The sequence below is a fragment of the Salvelinus sp. IW2-2015 genome, linkage group LG3, assembly GCF_002910315.2.
Source record: "Salvelinus sp. IW2-2015 linkage group LG3, ASM291031v2, whole genome shotgun sequence".
NCBI classification, from domain to species: domain Eukaryota; kingdom Metazoa; phylum Chordata; class Actinopteri; order Salmoniformes; family Salmonidae; genus Salvelinus; species Salvelinus sp. IW2-2015.
In genome coordinates this window covers 4,954,930-4,973,297 of record NC_036840.1, presented here as the reverse complement: position 1 = coordinate 4,973,297, position 18,368 = coordinate 4,954,930, and the positions used below count along the sequence as shown (strand labels likewise).

The 18,368-nt window shown below is 41.5% G+C and overlaps 2 protein-coding genes across 2 annotated transcripts; one reads left to right on the top strand and one right to left on the bottom strand.

Moving 5' to 3' along the window:
* The first annotated feature begins 2,327 nt into the window (after nucleotides 1-2,327).
* dram1 (DNA-damage regulated autophagy modulator 1) lies at nucleotides 2,328-6,047 on the top strand. Its single transcript, XM_023966405.2, has 7 exons — nucleotides 2,328-2,735; nucleotides 3,457-3,524; nucleotides 4,313-4,455; nucleotides 4,861-5,038; nucleotides 5,139-5,197; nucleotides 5,342-5,434; nucleotides 5,531-6,047. The coding sequence occupies exons 1-7, from the start codon at nucleotides 2,605-2,607 to the stop codon at nucleotides 5,573-5,575; spliced, it is 717 nt and encodes a 238-aa protein (XP_023822173.1). The 5' UTR covers nucleotides 2,328-2,604; the 3' UTR covers nucleotides 5,576-6,047.
* Nucleotides 6,048-9,498: 3,451 nt separating this feature from the next.
* washc3 (WASH complex subunit 3) lies at nucleotides 9,499-12,550 on the bottom strand. The gene is made up of 6 exons (XM_024014512.2): nucleotides 12,360-12,550; nucleotides 11,969-12,133; nucleotides 11,694-11,840; nucleotides 10,355-10,462; nucleotides 10,205-10,269; nucleotides 9,499-10,041 (listed from the first exon to the last, which is right to left on the bottom strand). Exons 1-6 carry the CDS (start codon nucleotides 12,408-12,410, stop codon nucleotides 9,945-9,947), a joined length of 633 nt encoding a protein of 210 aa, XP_023870280.1. The 5' UTR covers nucleotides 12,411-12,550; the 3' UTR covers nucleotides 9,499-9,944.
* Between the last annotated feature and the right edge of the window lie 5,818 nt (nucleotides 12,551-18,368).

Below are 18,368 nucleotides of genomic sequence, written 5' to 3'. Positions count from 1 at the left end.
ATGGTGATGATGCGCCTTGACTCAAATGTTCCGGGTGCTGCTTTAAAAAAAAACTCTATAGCGCCCTCTATCGACTAGGAGGAGTTGTGCTATACATTGTCCTATGCATAGAAATACACTGAATATACCAAACATTAGGAACACCTTCCTAATATTGAGTTTCTTTCCCCATTTGCCCTCAGAACAACCTCAATTAATCAGGGCATGGACTATTTTATTTATTGTTATTTATTTTATCAGTTTAAGTTGACTGAGAACACATTCTCATTCACAGCAACAACCTGGGGTCTGTAACAGGGGAGAGGAGTGGGGATGAATGAGCCAATTGAAAGCTGCGATGATTAGGTGGCCATGATGGTACGAGGGCTAGAGAGGGGAATTTAGCAACCACAGAGAGTCAGGACACCCGTTTAACGCCCCAACCCGAAAGACGGCACCCTACACAGGGCAATGTCCCCAATCACTGCCATGGGGCATTGGGATATTCTTTTAGACAAAGGATAGAGTGTATCCTACTGGTCCTCCAACACCACTTCAAGCAGCATCTGGTCTCCCATCCAGGACCAACCCTGCTTAGCTTCTACAACATCAACAACACAAAGGAGCTGATCATGGACTTCAGCAGACAGCAGAAGGAGCACGCCCCCATCCACATCAATGGGACCGCATTGGAGAAGGTGAAAAGCTTCAAGTTCCTCGGCGTACACATCACTGACAATCTGCACCGCCCGCAACCGCAGGGCTCTCCAGAGGGTGTTGCTGTCAGCCCAACGCATCACCGGGAGTACACTGCCTGACTATCAGGACATCTACAGCACCCGGTGTAACAGGAAGGCCAAGAAGATCATCAAGGACCTCAGCCACCCGAGCCACGGCCTGTTCACCCCGCTATCATCCAGCGAGTTCAGTACAGGTGCATCAAAGCTGGGACCGAGAGAATGAAAAACAGCTTCTATCTCAAGGCCATCAGACTGTTAAATAGCCATCACAAGCCGGCCTCCACCCATTACCCTGMCCTGAACTTAGTCACTGTCACTAGCATGCTACCACCCAGTTACTCAACCCTGCACCTTAGAGGTTGCTGCCCTATGTACATAGACATGGAATACTGCTCCCTTTAATCATGTTTACATACTGTTTTACACATTTCATATGTACTGTATATACTGTGTTCTAGTCAAGGCCATCCTATTCAACTAGTGCTGTACATATACTATTCTATCCACATATTCTTCAGATATACTACATATTCTCTCCACATACTGTCCATAATGTCTATACTCCGGACTCCGACATTGCTCATCCTAATATTTCTATATTTCTTAATTCCAATCTTTTACTTGTAGATGTGTGTGTATTGTTGTGTATAGTTAGATATTACTGCACTGTTGGAGCAAGGAACACAAGCATTTTACTACACCCATAATAACATCTGCTAAATATGTGTATGCAACCAATACGATTTGATTTTGATTTGACAAGGAGATGAAAGCATTCTGCAGGAATGTTGGCCCATTTTGACTCGATTGCCTCCCACAGTTGTGTCAAGTTGGCTGGATGTCCTTTGGGTGGTGGACCATTCTTGATACACACAGAACACTGTTGAGCGTGAAACACCCAGCAGCGTTGCAGGTCTTGACTCAAACCGGTGTGCCTGGCACCTACTACCATATCCCGTTCAAAGGCACAATCTTTTGTCTTGCCCATTCACCCTCTGAATGGCACCCAAACACAATTGATGCCTCAATTGTCTGAATGCTAAAACATCATTCTTTAACCTGTCTCCTCCCCTTCATATACACTGATTGGAGTGGATTTAACAAGTGACATCAGTAAGGGATCATAGCTTTCACCTGGATTCACCTGGTCAGTCTATGTCATGGAAAGAGCAGGTGTCCTTAATGTTTTGTATACTCAGTGTAGAATGTATGCATCCCTCTGCAGGCCTACCCACTCAGATTATAATGAATAATGAAAGAAAGAAAGAAAGAAAGAAAGAAAGAAGAAAGAAAGAAAGAAAGAAAGAAAGAAAGAAAGAAAGAAAGAAAGAAAGAAAGAAAGAAAGAAAGAAAGAAAGAAAGAAAGAAAGAAAGAAAGNGAAAGAAAGAAAGAAAGAAAGAAAGAAAGAAAGAAAGAAAGAAAGAAAGAAAGAAAGAAAGAAAGAAAGAAAGAAAGAAAGAAAGAAAGAAAGAACGAAAGAAAGAAAGAAAGAAAGAAAGAAATCCATTTTGGTTCAGAAGAGGATGACAAAAAAAATGGTGTTCGTGTGTGTAGCCATTTTATGTAAAGCTGTGCGTCTTATTTTCTGTTACATGCGGAAATGATCTGAAGAGGTACCGAAGTCAGCCCACACTCAACATGACTGAAGTGCAATACTGTCTAGACCACGTGATTGCAAAATAACAGTTTACAGTATAGTTTACAGTAAGAGATGTCACTTTTTAGGTGGCCGATTAGACAAATTCTAATATTACTTCAAATCTAAACTCTGAGAAATATTGACAGAGGGGTTTTACCTGTCAGTATTCTGCATCGTATTTAGTCTTTATAACTTGCACCAAGGTCGATCTGTCTGCATGGTAACTTTTCCTTATTGCTGACAAAATGTTTTGGTTCATGGAGGGAATATGCTTTTTACCAACTTTTTTGGTAATCTGGTCATCTAGCACGTTTATTGTTTCCTACCTAATTGCATTGTTCGAGCATGATGTGGATGTTATCTTCCCGTATATAAGGTAAGATTATGAATATTTATCAGCAGCCTGAGCATTTTTATTTTCCACGAACTTGCCGTTCTTCATTAAACCGTAATAATAGCGTTTACTTATTATTATTTAAATCAGTGGGGGTATTGGAAATAATGTTTCTTTATTTCCACTCATCGAAACCGGCGATATTAACGGAAATCATATCGCATTTTATTTTGCAACAAAAATAAATCAGTTTCGTTTTCCCCACCACAATTGAACGCTGTACTTGGCTGGTTCCCAGTTCACAGCTGTGTAGTCTACAGCGTAGGGGCCTGTAATGTCTGGTGTGTGTCCTCACTTGACATTTAAACAGCTTTGTTTATTGAGCAGATAGACATTTAACACATATGCAAACTAAACATTACTAGGCATAGATAAAGAATAATGGTTTTACTAATTAGCGCTCTATTCAAACTATTCTGTAGATATACCTGAATTATTTGTTTGTCATCAAATGGTATGGTTTCACAATTTAAATGCAATTGTCTATTTGGTTAATAGATTATGCCAATGGTATGATTTTGCTTTTATTACATTTTTTGATTTAATTTAATAACAAATTATATCACTTTCTGTTCAGTTATAATTTTATGTGTATAATGATTTTTTTATATAATGTATTCTTAAAAGTAAATCCAGATTATGTAAAATTACTTCCAGACATGGCATTAATACACACATTAACCCTGAACTATTCTTTCTTTAGTGACACTGGGGCTGAACCCCCAGAGAGCTGTGTCTTTGGCTTGATGACGGTCATCACTGCATTTGCAAGTGAGCACAGAAAGACACTAAAACCATGAAAGGGCTTTTTGTCTTAGTGTAACGGGATAGTTCAGCCAAATTACATATTTGGTTTCCTTACCCTGTAAGCAGTCTATGAACCATATATGACAGCAATCCATGCTTTGGTTTAGTTTCCTTGGCACTGTTTCCACATGCTAATGTCATGGGACGATATTAGCATTTTTTCATGTATCATGTTCAAATCATCTATAAGTGAATTTGTTGAGCTTCACACTTAACTTTAGATACTTCTGGATGATTTGGACATGACACCCGAAAAATACTAATATTGGTCCCATGATTTAAATGGGATTTGTGCCACAAATGCTGAAACATTAGCATGTGGAAACGGTGCTAGAGAAACTAAACCAAAGCATGATTTGCTGTCACACCTTGTCCATAGACTGCTTACAGGGTAAGGAAACCAATGTGTTATTTTGTCATTTGGGTGAACAATCCCTGTGAGAAACTCCATGGGTTTTTCCAGGTCAGACACAGTGCCAAGAGCTTTATTCACACTTCCCATTTTTTGAAAATGAAAGCAGAAATTCATGGTTAGACGGGGCTGGGATAAATGGTATGATATTGTATTATTACGTTTCACTTCAATATGTTTGTTTTTCTTTGTTACCTCTTTTTTAAGTTGCAAATAAATAAATAAATATTACAGCAGGTTTCACATATGCTACAATAGTCTACTGTGAGCGTATACTGTCTAAATGTGAAAAGTGCTAATAAAAACGTTCACGCCATGTGCCATGACAATTCCTCTCCAGGTACGGCCACCATGTATGCCAGATACAAGTTTGTGGAGAAGCTCAATGAGACAGCAGGTGGTGTGCCCCCAGTGTTGAACCAGGCTGCTTTCTGGATTGGAACGCTCTCTTGTTTGGGGATGTGTTTTGTCGCTACTTTCCAGGTAGGTTGCCACGGAGCACAAACATCAGTTCAACAACTAGTTTTGATTCACATTTGGCTGAGTTGTCAACTAACTTGAATTCAACAAAAAATGTCACCATCCCATTGGGCACAGAAGTCAATTCAATTTGCCTATTCAACTTTGATTCAACCAGTGTGTGCCCAGTAGGATGTAATTGGATTTAAGATAAAAGTTGGGTGAAATCCAATCAGTTTTCCATGTTTATTCAATATCATCACATTGAATTTCTTTCTTTAAAATGATATGGAAACAACATTGATTAAACCAGTTTTTGCCCAGTGGGTTGTCACCCCTTTAGTGAGAAGATGGAGGGGTTTTGTACCATTACCAAGTGACAGTGTGATATTCCATACATGATCTCTCTGGCGTGTTCTTTTTCCCCAGGAGACAACGATTACGGCAGTTCATGATGCAGGTGCATTACTCTTCTTTGTTTCTGGTGTTCTGTACACCATCCTCCAGTCCATCATATCCTATAAGGCCTTCCCCTATGGGTGTTCCTTGGCCTTGTGTCGTATGCGCACAGGAATTGCAACCATTGCCTTCCTGGCAGTTTTCCCCAGTATCCTTGAAAACAATAGTAACCCCTGGTGTCTAAATGATTTTAATCATGAATGATCATTGTTTTATCAAAGAAAATATCTCCTTAATTTTCCATCCAGCTGTTGTCTGTGCTGTCTTTGTGACACAAACCACAATGCATAGAGAAACAAAAGACGAGGTACAGTATGAGCACATCTTTACCAAGAACACCACTAACGTAACAACAAAGATGGACGACATTCTGGATCCGTATAGGCTTTATAGGCCAGAGAAGCTATACGTACCAATATCAGTCTCTATCTGACTCTTCCTGTCATTACAGGACTATGTGTTCCATCTGGTGAGTGCTGTGAGTGAGTGGATCGTGGCCTTCAGCTTCATCTTCTTCTTCTTCACCTACATCCACGACTTTAAAGTGAGTTTTCAGTCACCGCTCTGTCATTGTGGTGGGAATGATTTTTCTTTTCCTTTATTTGAGTGTTTTTATTTCTCTTTGTTCTGTTTCTTACAGAAGTTCACTCTGAAGCTGAGAACAGAGTTTGTGGACTATTCCTGATGAAGCATTGATTTGAATCTTTTAATCTGAATATTTACTAAATCAAATGTATTTTTTCTACTTTTATAAAGCAAATGTATATGAGATTATCTGAATGGTATGATTTATTTCTTTATACTGTATCCATTGCAACATAACCTCAGTCTTAACGGTTAACCACAAAACAAACACATCCTGTGACATCCTGTGACATCCTGTGACATCCTAGATTAATGAAAGCGTTAACCCATTGTTCATCATCTGGTAGTAGAAAGGTCAGTATTATGCAAGAAAATCACAAGATCAAGTTAATATAGAAACTTAATTTAACCCATCACCAGTTTATGGATAGAGGCTGTATGTACTCTTACCTACTCCAAGGTTCATCGTTTGATACTACTATGTAAATATTTTTCTAGTTAGGTATTTTGCTCAAGGGTATTGAGGAGGCATATCTATGGTATACCTTTGTAATAAAGTAACTCAAAATACATACAGGGCTATGTGTGACGTATTTCTATGTTCCAAACACAGTGTTTGAATGATAAGGCGGCCACATATCTTTAGCCAAAATGTGTTATTTATTTTTCAGGCTAAACTGCATAAACACTACAGGCCATACTTGTGAACATTAGAAAAAGTTTAAGTTCAAGGTTAAGTTTAAGCATCAGCCAATTAAAATCGTTGACATAGTGGCAAGTGATCAAAGTCTACATATTAGCTGTTCCCATTACATACAGTTTGTTTGCACATTTTGCACTATGCTAACCTCACCAGGTGGCTGTGATAATTTCCTGTAGGAAATACCCTATCAGCCAATTCAAATCGTTGATGTAGTTGGACGTGTTCCAACACTTGTTCATGGAAGCGTACTTAACTGTAGTACAACAGCGCTTACTGATAATCAAAGAAACTACATCACAAGTGTTTGACTGACTGGTCAAATTGCTCTCTGTGTAGATTTGTGGCAAGGGTTCAATCAATCAATCAATTTTATTTTATATAGCCCTTCGTACATCAGCTAATATCTCGAAGTGCTGTACAGACACCCAGCCTAAAAAAAAAGGGTTCAAATCTCACTCAAGTTTTTGTCCGCCTTTGAAATGTAGCATTACATTTACTGTGTTAGTGTGTTGAGAATGGACATAGCCTACAGCCAACAGCTTGAAAAGGAAGATTAATAACAATAATTAATAATTCATGATTGTAGTTTGCACTCTCGTTATCATCCTACAGGTGGCTGTATTGCAGTTATTTTAAAGAAGTTTGTCATGAGTCCGGACTCGAGCCCACGCTAGTCTTTAATTAATGGAGGAAGACACTTGACTGTATCAGTATCAGATTGTGAATTATTTATATTTGAAAAGGTCATCTAACTCTCTGGTTAGCATTTTATGTACTATAGGAACTCAATAATATAGCTATAGCCTACATTCATTCACATCAGATAGTGTCCGCCTTTTGCTATATAAACTATTAATGCACATGTAACTTTGTATGGTATACCTCAATTCGACAATGTTTGCGATAGGCTATTTGTGAAATCAATGTAAAAATGCAGACCGACACATAGGCTACTGGCACTGCTACATACATAATCATCACTACTATAGTATAGGCCAGTGGCGCAACCTTCACTGGGGACGGGGGGACGGACATGTATCCCCCACATTCTGAAATGTCATTTTTGTCCCCCTCAGTTTTATAGTTGGAATGTGATACAAAACAAGGGAACGGTGTGCTTTAGGACCATGCGGACGGCTAAGCTGTTTGGAGTCTTTATGGATAATAAAATATATATTGTGGCAGACCAGGGGGTTTGGTCAAGACTTTTACACAGATCAGACACAGACAGACAGACAGAGTAGGATTAGCTCGGTTTCAAGGGTGTTTATTAATATAATAATTCAAAAAGAAAAGGATAGGTCTCCCCCAAGAGACCCTCTCCGGGATACCATCTTCTGGGCTCCGGGTCTTGCTGTATCCTGTCGGGATCAAAACTGYAMTCACTCCTGTTACCTCTGTAACCATCCCCAACTATACGGGAGTCCTTTCTTCCCCCACTCTCTCCCYGTGTGCTGCCCTTCTGGCAGCTTTATGGGCCTTGCACAGCTGGTGCGCAATCAGCCCTTGATTACTCACCAACTCCCAATCAGCCCCAATTAGTCTTGGCCGGAAAACCCGTCGAGACCTGGCATGTCCAGCAGATGGAGCCATCGCCTCGTGATGTATACACCGTCTGTCACCAGGCCTCGACGAGTCTCCCCCTGGTGGCTGACCTGCTGTACACCACAATATATATTATGTCCCCCTCCACTTCTAAAACCAATGTTGCGCCCCTGGTATATTACATACATGTGTAGCAGTGGAGGCTCCTCAGAGGAGGAAGGGAGGGGTCCATTTAAAAAGTTATAATTTTTTGATAAAACTACTAAATATAATCACATCACCAAATAATTGATTAAAACACACTATTAGTCTACAGTAGCCTCAACAGCACTCTGTAGGGTGGCATCATGGTGTAGCCGGAGGACAGCTAGCTTCCGTTCTCCTCTGGGTACATTGACTTCAATACAAAACCTAAGAGGTTCAAGGTTCTCACCCCCTTCCATAGACTTACACAGTAATTATGACAACTAATTTGACAACAAATTATGACAAAGGTAAGTATTGTGAAAAAAAATCACAAGATCAAGTTCATCTAGACACTTAATTTCACGCATCACCAGTTTATGGAAAGAGGCTGTATATACACTTACCTACTCCAATGTTAATTGTTTTATATTAGAATGTAAATATTTTCCTAGTTAGGTATTTTGCTCAAGAAAAACTCTTGTTTCTCATGGTATTGAGGCATATCTATGGTATATCTTTGTAATAAAGTAACTCAAAATACATACAGGGCTACTTTATGTGTGAAATATTTCTATGTCCCAAACACAAATCCCAAATAGTGTTTGAATAAAATGATGTCCACATTTTTAGGCAAAATGTGTTCTTTATTTTTCAGGCTAAACTGCATAAACACACAGATCTCAATGCTGCTTGCCTTGCGCTTGTGAACAAAGTGCTTTCCAGTCTAACACCTCTCCATCTACCCTCTTTCATAATCAATTGAAAAACTYCYATCACTGCAGTGTTCTGTCCAGAGACGACTACAAACAATGTGAAGATGATTTGGATCTCTGAGCATTTGTTTGGATAAAAGGGATGTTGTATAAAACTCTCTTGACTTAAAGGCCAAGGCATAATGCCTTCACAACAGTGGGATCCAAGGGCCTGAAAGGCTTGCTAACATGGTTAGATCTGGGATTAAGTTGCATCATTTTAGAAGATTGAGGTGAATTCACATTAGGTACTACTGCAATACACAGTACCATTGCAATTGACACATTGCTCACAACTAGTGGTGTTTTTTCCCATGATATATTTACCCAAAAGTGCAATTTCCTTAATTTGTTCTTCACATTGTTCACTCCAGGAACAGTTACATTTCGCAGCTTAATGTCTCAATTAAAAATGACGAATCGGCCAGAGAACAGTCAACATTTCTGCATGACATTCTTCATACAGCAGTTGTAGTGTAAAGCAGTACTCATCAAATGTTGTCAAACATTATTATGGAAATGATACAACATATCCCCCTCTCACAAGTGTAACATGCAGACATCACTGTCAAAATAAAACAAATGTGACTAAAGCACAATTACATTTTTGTCTTTTAGCAGACACTCTTATCCAGAGCGACTTACAGGAGCAATAAGTGCCTTGCTCAAGGGCAGACAGATTGTTGACTCGGGGATTCCAACCAGCAACATTCCGGTTACTGGCTCAACTCTCTCAACCGCTAGGCTACCTGCTGCCACACAATCTCTTTCAAAGGCATTACAATGTTCACATGATATTGACAAAAGGGGCAGAGGCATGTWTGCCCAGGTGCAGTCTAAAGGAAAGAATGATCAATTACTAATCGATTATCTGGTTGATACTTTCCATGGTTGTCATTCCATCTGTTTTACTGCTAAACTACATAAAGACACACCATGTCCAATCAAATGTTTCAGGAGAAGAAATGGAAACAAAAATATAACATCCACAAGATCAGTGGCTGACCTGGATACAAACATGATCAAACTCTTTCTCGTTTACATTCACTCAATCTACAATGCATTTCAGATACTTAATCTGCCTGCTTTTGTMAGTCCCATGCCTCCCTGGAGATCATCCACAGAAGTGGGACTTTGTCTGGTAGCACTGTAGTTCTGCCTGTCAAGCACACACTGGCATCTARTCCWTCTGTGCCCCTGCAGCAGCACAGTGGAAAAGGCCTGGAGCACAGATGACAGGGAAGGAAGTTCCCTATAGGCAGCTTCATGGCTAAAACAGCAGATCAATCGCTGAAAGATGAGTCACTGCCATCGTCACTGTCATCATCTTGATCTAGTGTGTTCTTTTTGACGGCATCAGGCACAGGTGCATCTGGTGTGCTGCAAACAGAAACATGTATTCGAAGTAACAATGGTGATTCCTACATGTAGGACCACCATTTTGTCATCAGAAAGATTCAGATGTGGGGTATAAAACAAAACGTATTGGATTACGAGGTATGAGAATACAGATATTTCAAAGACGTAATGTAAGCACACTCACTCAAGCAGGTTTGGATCCAAACCTTCCTGGACCATTTTATTCTTTATCGCCATAACTGGAACACCCTGTTTTTGGATAGTTTTCTACATTACTGATTTAATTGAACAGATGTCATATTCTGTAGAAATGTGAAAATGTATAGAGACCCACCACTTGCACCATCTTGAGATATCTGGCATAGCGTGGGTCCTTGGCCACAGTCATCCTATTGTCTCCTGCTGCCTCTGCTGCTCTTGGGTCTGGTATGTTTGGAGAGGCCTACAAGAGAGTCAATACTGCAATTCAGTATTTCCATCATGCACAAATATACCAAGTCTTTAAGTTAATGTTCAATCAAAATGGATATGTTGAAATCCCAGGAGGTTGGTGGCACCTTAACTGGGGAGGACAGGCTTGTGGTAACGGCTGGAGCGAAATCAGTGGAATGGTATCAAATACATCAAACATGGTTTCCAGGTGTTTGATGCCGTTCCATTTTCTCCCAGTCTCCCTTGCAGATTTTCTCAAGCGCTGTTAAGTTAGATGGGGAGCGGCGGTGAACAGCAATCTTCACGTCTTTCCACAGATGTAATGGTATTCAAGTCTCGTCTTTGGCTGGGCCACTCAAGTACTTTGACTGTATACTTAGGGTCATTGACCTGTTGGAACGTAAATCATTGCCCCAGTCTAAGGCCGTTTGCAGGTCGTCCACCATGCTTCACAGTAGGGATGGTGTTAGACGGGCGATGAGCTGTGCCTGGTTCTCTCCAGATATAGCGCTTTGCATTTAGGCCAAAGAGTTACATTTTTGTCTCAGATCACATAATCTTTTATCTTATGATCGCAGTCTTTCAGGTGCCTTTTTGCAAACTCAAGGTGTGCTGTCATGTGCCTTTTTCTCAGGAGTGGCTTCCGTCTGGCCAGATTGGTGAAGTGCCGTAGAGACTGTTGTCCTTCTGACAAGTTCTCCCATCTCAACCAAGGAACTATGCAGTTCTAGCAGAGTGGTAATTTGGTTCCTGTGACCTCCCTGGCCAAGGTCCTTCTTGCCCGTTTGGTCGGACGACCAGCTCTAGGCAGAGTCTTGGTAGTTCCATATTTTTTCAATTTCCCAGTTATGGAAACCACTGTACTGTTGAAAACTTTCGACACTCTAGAAATAGTTTCAAACCCTTCCCCAGATATATGCCTCATCACAATTATATCTTGGAGCTCTATGGACTTCATGGTACAGTTCCTGCTCTGACATGCACTGTCAAATGTTGGACCTTACATAGACAGGTGTGTTTCTTTCTAAATCATGTCCAAACAATTCAATTGGCCACAGGTGGACTCCAATCAAGTTACTGACATCTCAAGGATTGGCTGCACCTGAGCTCAATTTGGAGTGCATGAGACAAAAAAAGATTTAATTCATTTGGCATTCAAGCTGTAACACAAAATGTGGAATAAGTCAATATGTATGAATACTTTAAGGCAATGTATGTGTGTGAGTGTGTGAGGGGGGTACCTCAGGWGGYGGCAATGGCACAGCCAAAGCTATAGGGGTCTCTGGTTGACTTGGGACCACAACTGCGACTGGACCATTGACCTCTGTAGCTGGCCGCTGACCAACACCCGCCACCCTGACATCCTCCAAACCAGGAATAGAGGATAGCTACATAGAACAAAATCACCATGTACTGACATTATCATATTGGTATGCCCAGAGCAGCAAAACACATAACAGTACAACAACATCAAAGACAGAGTAAAGTCCTATCTTATTGTATACAAAACACATACCTTTGCTTCCAAAATGCTGAGGGTAGTTTCAATCTGCTGTATCCGAAGAGATATGCATGCAAGTTTCTCTTCGCAAACTGTCGAAAAACGATTGAGGAACCGAACAGTGTGCACAATGAACTGGTTGAGATAGGCAACGACTCTCCTCTGTTGTATGGCTGGGACCTGTGACCATATCATTCAGTATCATGGAAAAACTGCAATGTTTATTTACTTACAGAGATGGGGAGTTCAAACACATTTACTACACATACTCATTAGATACAACATTTAYTTGATTACATTATTTGGCTGGGAGTCATTCAGCTTGTTTACAAAACAAGCTAAAGCTATCATGGCTAATTTAGCTACAGTASCCACCAAGATATCTTCGGCTACGGAAACCACTCACCTTGGTCAGATCTATTCCCGATCCCACAATCGGTAAACCGTCCTCGTCCATGTTTTTATCGTTTTGGCAAACTAACGGTCAACTCGCTATTACTTTGTTTAATAGTAATATTTTACTGACAATCTGCAAAAGAGAGATGGGAATTGTAATACGCTTCATGTGACTTCACTGTGATCCAAAACGGACGTCATTATTATTCTGCTCTTCCGGGTATATCAGCCAATGAGGTGCTTAGTTTTTCTTCTTCTTTATTGGAAATCAAAATGAACCCAAGGCTGAAGGTGCATACCTCCATCACCTGAACTGGAGGGTTAACAGTTCATTGCCACAAATGCAGTGTGTTCAATACACCACAAGGAGGGAGTACAGTATAATGGTTAATAAATGTGCAGCGTCTCAAAACAAGCCCCAATTATGTTGATCCAGGCAAGGAGGACTTAGTTACTGTAATATGGTTTGCAGAGATGATRAGTTAATGGATAAAGCCATCATACACAAATTATTTGACAACTTAATTTTGATGGCGCCTCAGATTCTATAGTATTTTGGAGACAACCCACAATGTGAGTGTACATGTGTTGCATTGGATCATGCCTGATTAGTTGTGAACTATTACTACATAGGAAAGCAGCAGAACCAATGAAAAACAAAACAAAGGAAACCGAAAATGCTGTCCAACGACCTCAATCTGAACTCTAAAACGATTCCAAYCGTTTGATTTGAATGGACTTGTCTGAAATAAGAGCCCYTTAAACCTGATGTCAGCCAGAAATGAAACCCTCTAACCTGACCTAAGAGCAAACTGTAGCCATAGTCCATGCCTAGTACTGCCCACCTGATCGTAAACAAGTCTGAAAGCCCAGTACATGCCAATTCAACCTAGTTCAACAGGCAGGAAGAGTCTCTGCCCGGTTTCAAACAAAATTGTTATGATGCTTCTACACCTGCATTGCTTGCTGTTTGTGGTTTTAGGCTGGGTTTCTGTACAGCACTTTGAGATATCAGCTGATGTAAGAAGGGCTTTATAAATACATTTGATTTGATTTGATTTATGAATAACTCAACAAAAAAATCTAAGGTGACCTCCTGAGTCAGACCCTATCCAGAGAGTGTTGGGAGCAGATCACTTTTTAAACCAGCAGCATATTGATTTATATGGGACTGTAATTGCTTCAGTGTGTCCTGGATGACTCCCCCATAATTGAGGCCTGGCAGAGCCTCTTCCCTGGACATACTCTGAGCCAGGCAGCTGGCAGAGGAGTACCGCACCCACTCCCCTCCCCCTCTCCTCCCTACCTTCCGCCAGGGAGTGAGCAGTGGATGGTTACCCCCTTACCCCCAAGCCACTCTATCATATCGTGAGGAGTGAACTGCTCTGTCAGAGCTTCCTGTGCTTGGCCCTCCTATGTTGAACATAATAAACGGCTCCCTATCCACCGGATGTGTACCAAACTTACTAAAAGTGGCAGTAATAAAGCCTCTCTTGAAAAAGCCAAACTTTGACCCAGAAAATATAAAAACTATCTGCCTATATTGAATCTCCCATTCCTCTCAAAAATGTTAGAAAAAGCTGTTGCACAGCAACTCACTGCCTTCCTGAAGACAAACAATGTGTACAAAACGCTTCTGTCTGGTTTTAGACCCAATCATAGCCCTGAGACTGCACTCGTGAAGTGGGTAAATGACCTTTTAATGGCGTCAGACCAAGGCTCTGCATCTGTCCTCGTGCTCCTAGACCTTAGTGCTGTTTTTGACACCATCGATCATTACATTCTTTTGGAGAGATTGGAAACCCAAATTGGTCTACACGGACAAGTTCTGGCCTGGTTTAGATCTTCTCCGTTGGAAAGATATCAGTTTGTTTCTGTGGATGGTTTGTCCTCTGACAAATCAACTGTATGTTTTGGTGTTCCTCAAGGTTCCGTTTTAGGACTACTATAGTTTTCACTATATATTTTACCTCTTGGTGATGTAATTATGTAATTCAGAAACATAATGTTAACCTTCACTGCTATGTGGACAATACACAGCTGTACATTTCGATGAAACATGGTGAAGCCCCAAAATTGCCCTCCCTGGAAGCCTGTGTTTCAGACATAAGGAAGTGGATGGCGGAAAATTTACTTTTAAACTCGGACAAAACAGAGATGCTAGTTCTAGGTCCCAAGAAACAAAGAGATATTCTGTTGGATCTGACAATTCATCTTGATGGTTGTACAGTCGTCTCAAATAAAACTGTGAAGGACCTCGGCGTTACTCTGGACCCTGATCTTTCTTTTGATGAACATATCAAGAATATTTCAAGGACAGCTTTATTCCATCTTCGTAACATTGCAAAAATCAGAAATGTTCTGTCCAAAAATGATGCAGAAAGTTAATCCATGCTTTTGTCACTGCTAGATTAGACTTCTGCAATGCTCTACTTTCGGGCTACCCGGATAAAGCACTAAATAAACTTCAGTTAGTGCTAAACATGGCTGCTAGAATCTTGACTAGAACCAAAAAATGTGGTATTACTCCAATGCTAGTGTCTTTACACTGACTTCCTGTATAGGCTAGGGCTGATTTCAAGGTTTTACTGCTAATCTACAAAGAATTACATGGGCTTGCTCCTACCTATCTCTCAGATTTGGCCCTGCCGTACATACCAACACGTACACTATGGTCACAAGACGCAGGCCTCCTTATTGTCCCTAGAATTTCTAAGCAAACAGCTGGAGGCTGGGCTTTCTCCTATAGAGCTCAATTTTTATGGAATGGTCTGCCTATCCATGTGAGAGACGCAGACTCGGTCTCAACCTTTACGTCTTTATTGAAGACTCATCTCTTCAGTAGGTCCTATGACTGAGTGTAGTCTGGCCCAGGGGTGTAAAGGTGAACGGAAAGACATTGGAGCAACGAACCGCTCTTGCTGTCTCTGCCTGGCCGGTTCCCCTCTCTCCACCAGGATTCTCTGCCTCTAACCCTATTATGGGGACTGAGTCACTGGCTTACTGGTGCTGTTCAATCCCTTCCCTAGGAAGGGTGCGTCACTTGAGTGGGTTGAGTCACTGACGTGATCTTCCTGTACGGGTTTGGCGCCCCCCTCGGGTTCGTGCCGTGGGGGAGATCTTCGTGGGCTATACTCAGCCTTGTCTCAGGGTAGTAAGTTGGTGGTTTGAAGATATCCCTCTTGTGGTGTGGGGGCTGTACTTTGGCAAAGTGGGTGGGGTTATATCCTGCCTGGTTGGCCCTGTCCGGGGGTATTGTCGGGCGGGGCCACAGTGTCTCCCGACCCCTCTTGTCTCAGCCTCCAGTATTTATGCTGCAATAGTTTATGGGTCAGTCTGTTATGTCTGGAGTATTTCTCCTGTCTTATCCAGTGTCCTGTGTGAATTTAAGTATGCTCACTCTAATTCTCTCTCACTCCCTCTCCCCCCTCCCAGAGGACCTGAGCCCTGGGACCATGCCTCAGGACTACCTGGCCTGATGACTCCTTGCTGTCCCCAGTCCACCTGGTCGTGCTGCTGCTTCTGCCTGCGGCTACGGAACCCTGACCTGTTCACCGGACGTGCTACCTTGTCCCGGAACTGCTGTTTTCGACTCTCTCTCTCTCTACCGCACCTGCTGTCTCTAACTCTGAATGCTCGGCTATGAAAAGCCAACTGACATTTACTCCTGAGGTACTGACCTGTTGCATCCTCTACAACCACTGTGATTATTATTATTATTTGACCCTGCTGGTCATCTATGAACGTTTGAACATCTTGGCCATGTACTTTTATTTTCTCAACCCGGCACAGCAAGAAGAGGACTGGCCACCCCTCAGAGCCTGGTTCCTCTCTAGGTTTCTTCCTAGGTTCCTGCCTTTCTAGGGAGTTTTTCCTAGCTACTGTGCTTCTACATCTGCATTGCTTGCTGTTTGGGGTTTTAGGTTGGTTTTCTGTATAGCACTTAGTGACATCGGTTGATGTTAAAAGGGCTTTATAAATACATTTGATTGAGAGCTTCCCATACATGTTTCACACAAACACGTTCACTCTGCTGACAGGGCTTTCTGCAGGAGGGAGTACTTCTCTATAGGGATACTTACAGAATTAACAGGTTTCTTACTTAGAGGGGGTCCTCTGAGAGTGTAGTGTGGTGGGGCATAGACAGCTTACGGTAATTAAAAAGTTATGTTTCTCAGGGTTTTTCCTACATCAAGAGCACTCGTTGAACTACTGGCAACTTGTGCATACTTGAATTGTATTGGTATGATTGCATCACCCAGGATTTGCATAGTGTTCACTGTTTTGACAGAATCCTGTGTCTGTAAGCAAGTTGACACTGATAGGATGAATAGTCTCAGAGGAACTTTCCTATGTGCCGTAAAAGAGAGAGTTTGGGAATTTTGACAATGATTAAATAATGACAGCATTATTAAACATTGATAATAAATACATGGCTCTTAATAATAGAACTGCAATCCTGCAAGTTGAGGAATAGCTTTCTCCTGTATCACAATTTCCATAGATATTGACCTGATACCCTGGTAGCTGGGTAATATTTGCTTTGTTAACAACATTTCTGAATGTCTTCTGAGTAGGGTTTTATAATTCCAGGAACTTTCAATAAATTCCTTGGTTTTTCAGAGATCCTGGTTCGAGGATTACGGACTTCCTGCTTATTCCCTCCTGACTCCAGGAATCCTCCGACCAGAATTTTCAGAAAACCAGGGAATTTATTGAAAGTTCGTGGAATTTGGCAACCCTACTTCTGAGCACACTAGGCTATTTCTGCAAACGTTCTCTTTCTGGAATCCAGCATGTTCATCAATCTGACACGGATAGTTAAACTATCATAGAACAGTATTTAAATTGGGATTTGATCATCAACAGGCGCCATGGAATTTCCTGCCCACTTCACCGAAACATTTGTGACCCCTACATGTTGCTGCGGCAACGGCAAGTATCAAAACAAGCACCCCTCTCGCTCTGCTGCTCCATGACGCACCTTTATTTCTTCCATATGAACAGACATGGTATGGCACCGAAATATGATTTTGATATCCCATGCACACACATCAGCACCACACCCCACTTTTTCAATGAAACCCACTCCACATCACTGAGTAGATTAAATACTGGGGGAAAAACGAACTTACCCCATCTCTCACACAATGAATAGCTTAGTTTGCTTAGTTCATATGAATATTTTTGGGTTGAAATCACTGATCAGAAAAGAACAGCCTAACTCACAGAGCCATCTCAAACTAATCAAGAGGGAATAGTTCACCCCAATTAAGATCAATGCTATGAAGGAGAAGAATGAAACAGGGTTGAGAGCACAGATTCTAACTGCTCTCTCCGCCCCCTGTGTGTCCTCATGTGAACTTTAAATGCTTATCTTTCTCATATACTCATCTGTATGCTGGACCATTGTCTTTACCTCTGGCCTGGCTGTTTGGCAGGTCAGTCCAGACAGAGGACGCTGTCAGCACCTCTTCCCTGTCCAGAATCCCTGTGAGTGAAAACAAGCCTTTTCCTGGTCAATGAGTTCAAGGGGGCGGAAGAGAGAGAGAAAGAGAGAGAGAGAGAGAGAGAGAGAGAAAGAGAGAGAGAGAGAGAGAAAGATAAAGATAGATAGAGAGAGGGGAGAGCAAGGGAGAGAGAGAGAGACAGAGAGAGACAGAGGGAGAGCGAGAGAGAGAAGGGCAGATAGACAGAAAGAAAGGGAGAATAAGAGAGACAGAGAGAGAGAGACAGAGAGGGAGACAGAGTGGGAGACAGAGAGAGAGAGAGCTGGCAGAGGTACAACCCTGAATGCTGCATATTGGAGTGGGCAGGAGAAGGAAAGAAAGGTCAGTCTACTACTGCATTGGGGGATAATCAGACAAGAACAGGCCATCATTATAGCCATACCCCAGTAGTAATGATAACAGTCATATTTGTCATAATTCATGGAAGTGGGACTTATAATCACCTGAGAAGATGGTTGCCAAATTAGATKAGCTTTTCATCAGAAAACACGGATTGATAGCGAGGTTTC

What these genes read in the sequence shown, in the direction of transcription:
- dram1 (XM_023966405.2), top strand. Translation starts at nt 2,605, where the DNA reads ATGTTTTGGTTCATGGAGGGAATATGCTTTTTACCAACTTTTTTGGTA. An exon ending in GGTCATCACTGCATTTGCAA is followed by an intron (nt 3,525 to 4,312) that starts GTGAGCACAGAA and finishes ATTCCTCTCCAG; the next exon opens with GTACGGCCACCATGTATGCC. An exon ending in ATAGAGAAACAAAAGACGAG is followed by an intron (nt 5,198 to 5,341) that starts GTACAGTATGAG and finishes CTGTCATTACAG; the next exon opens with GACTATGTGTTCCATCTGGT.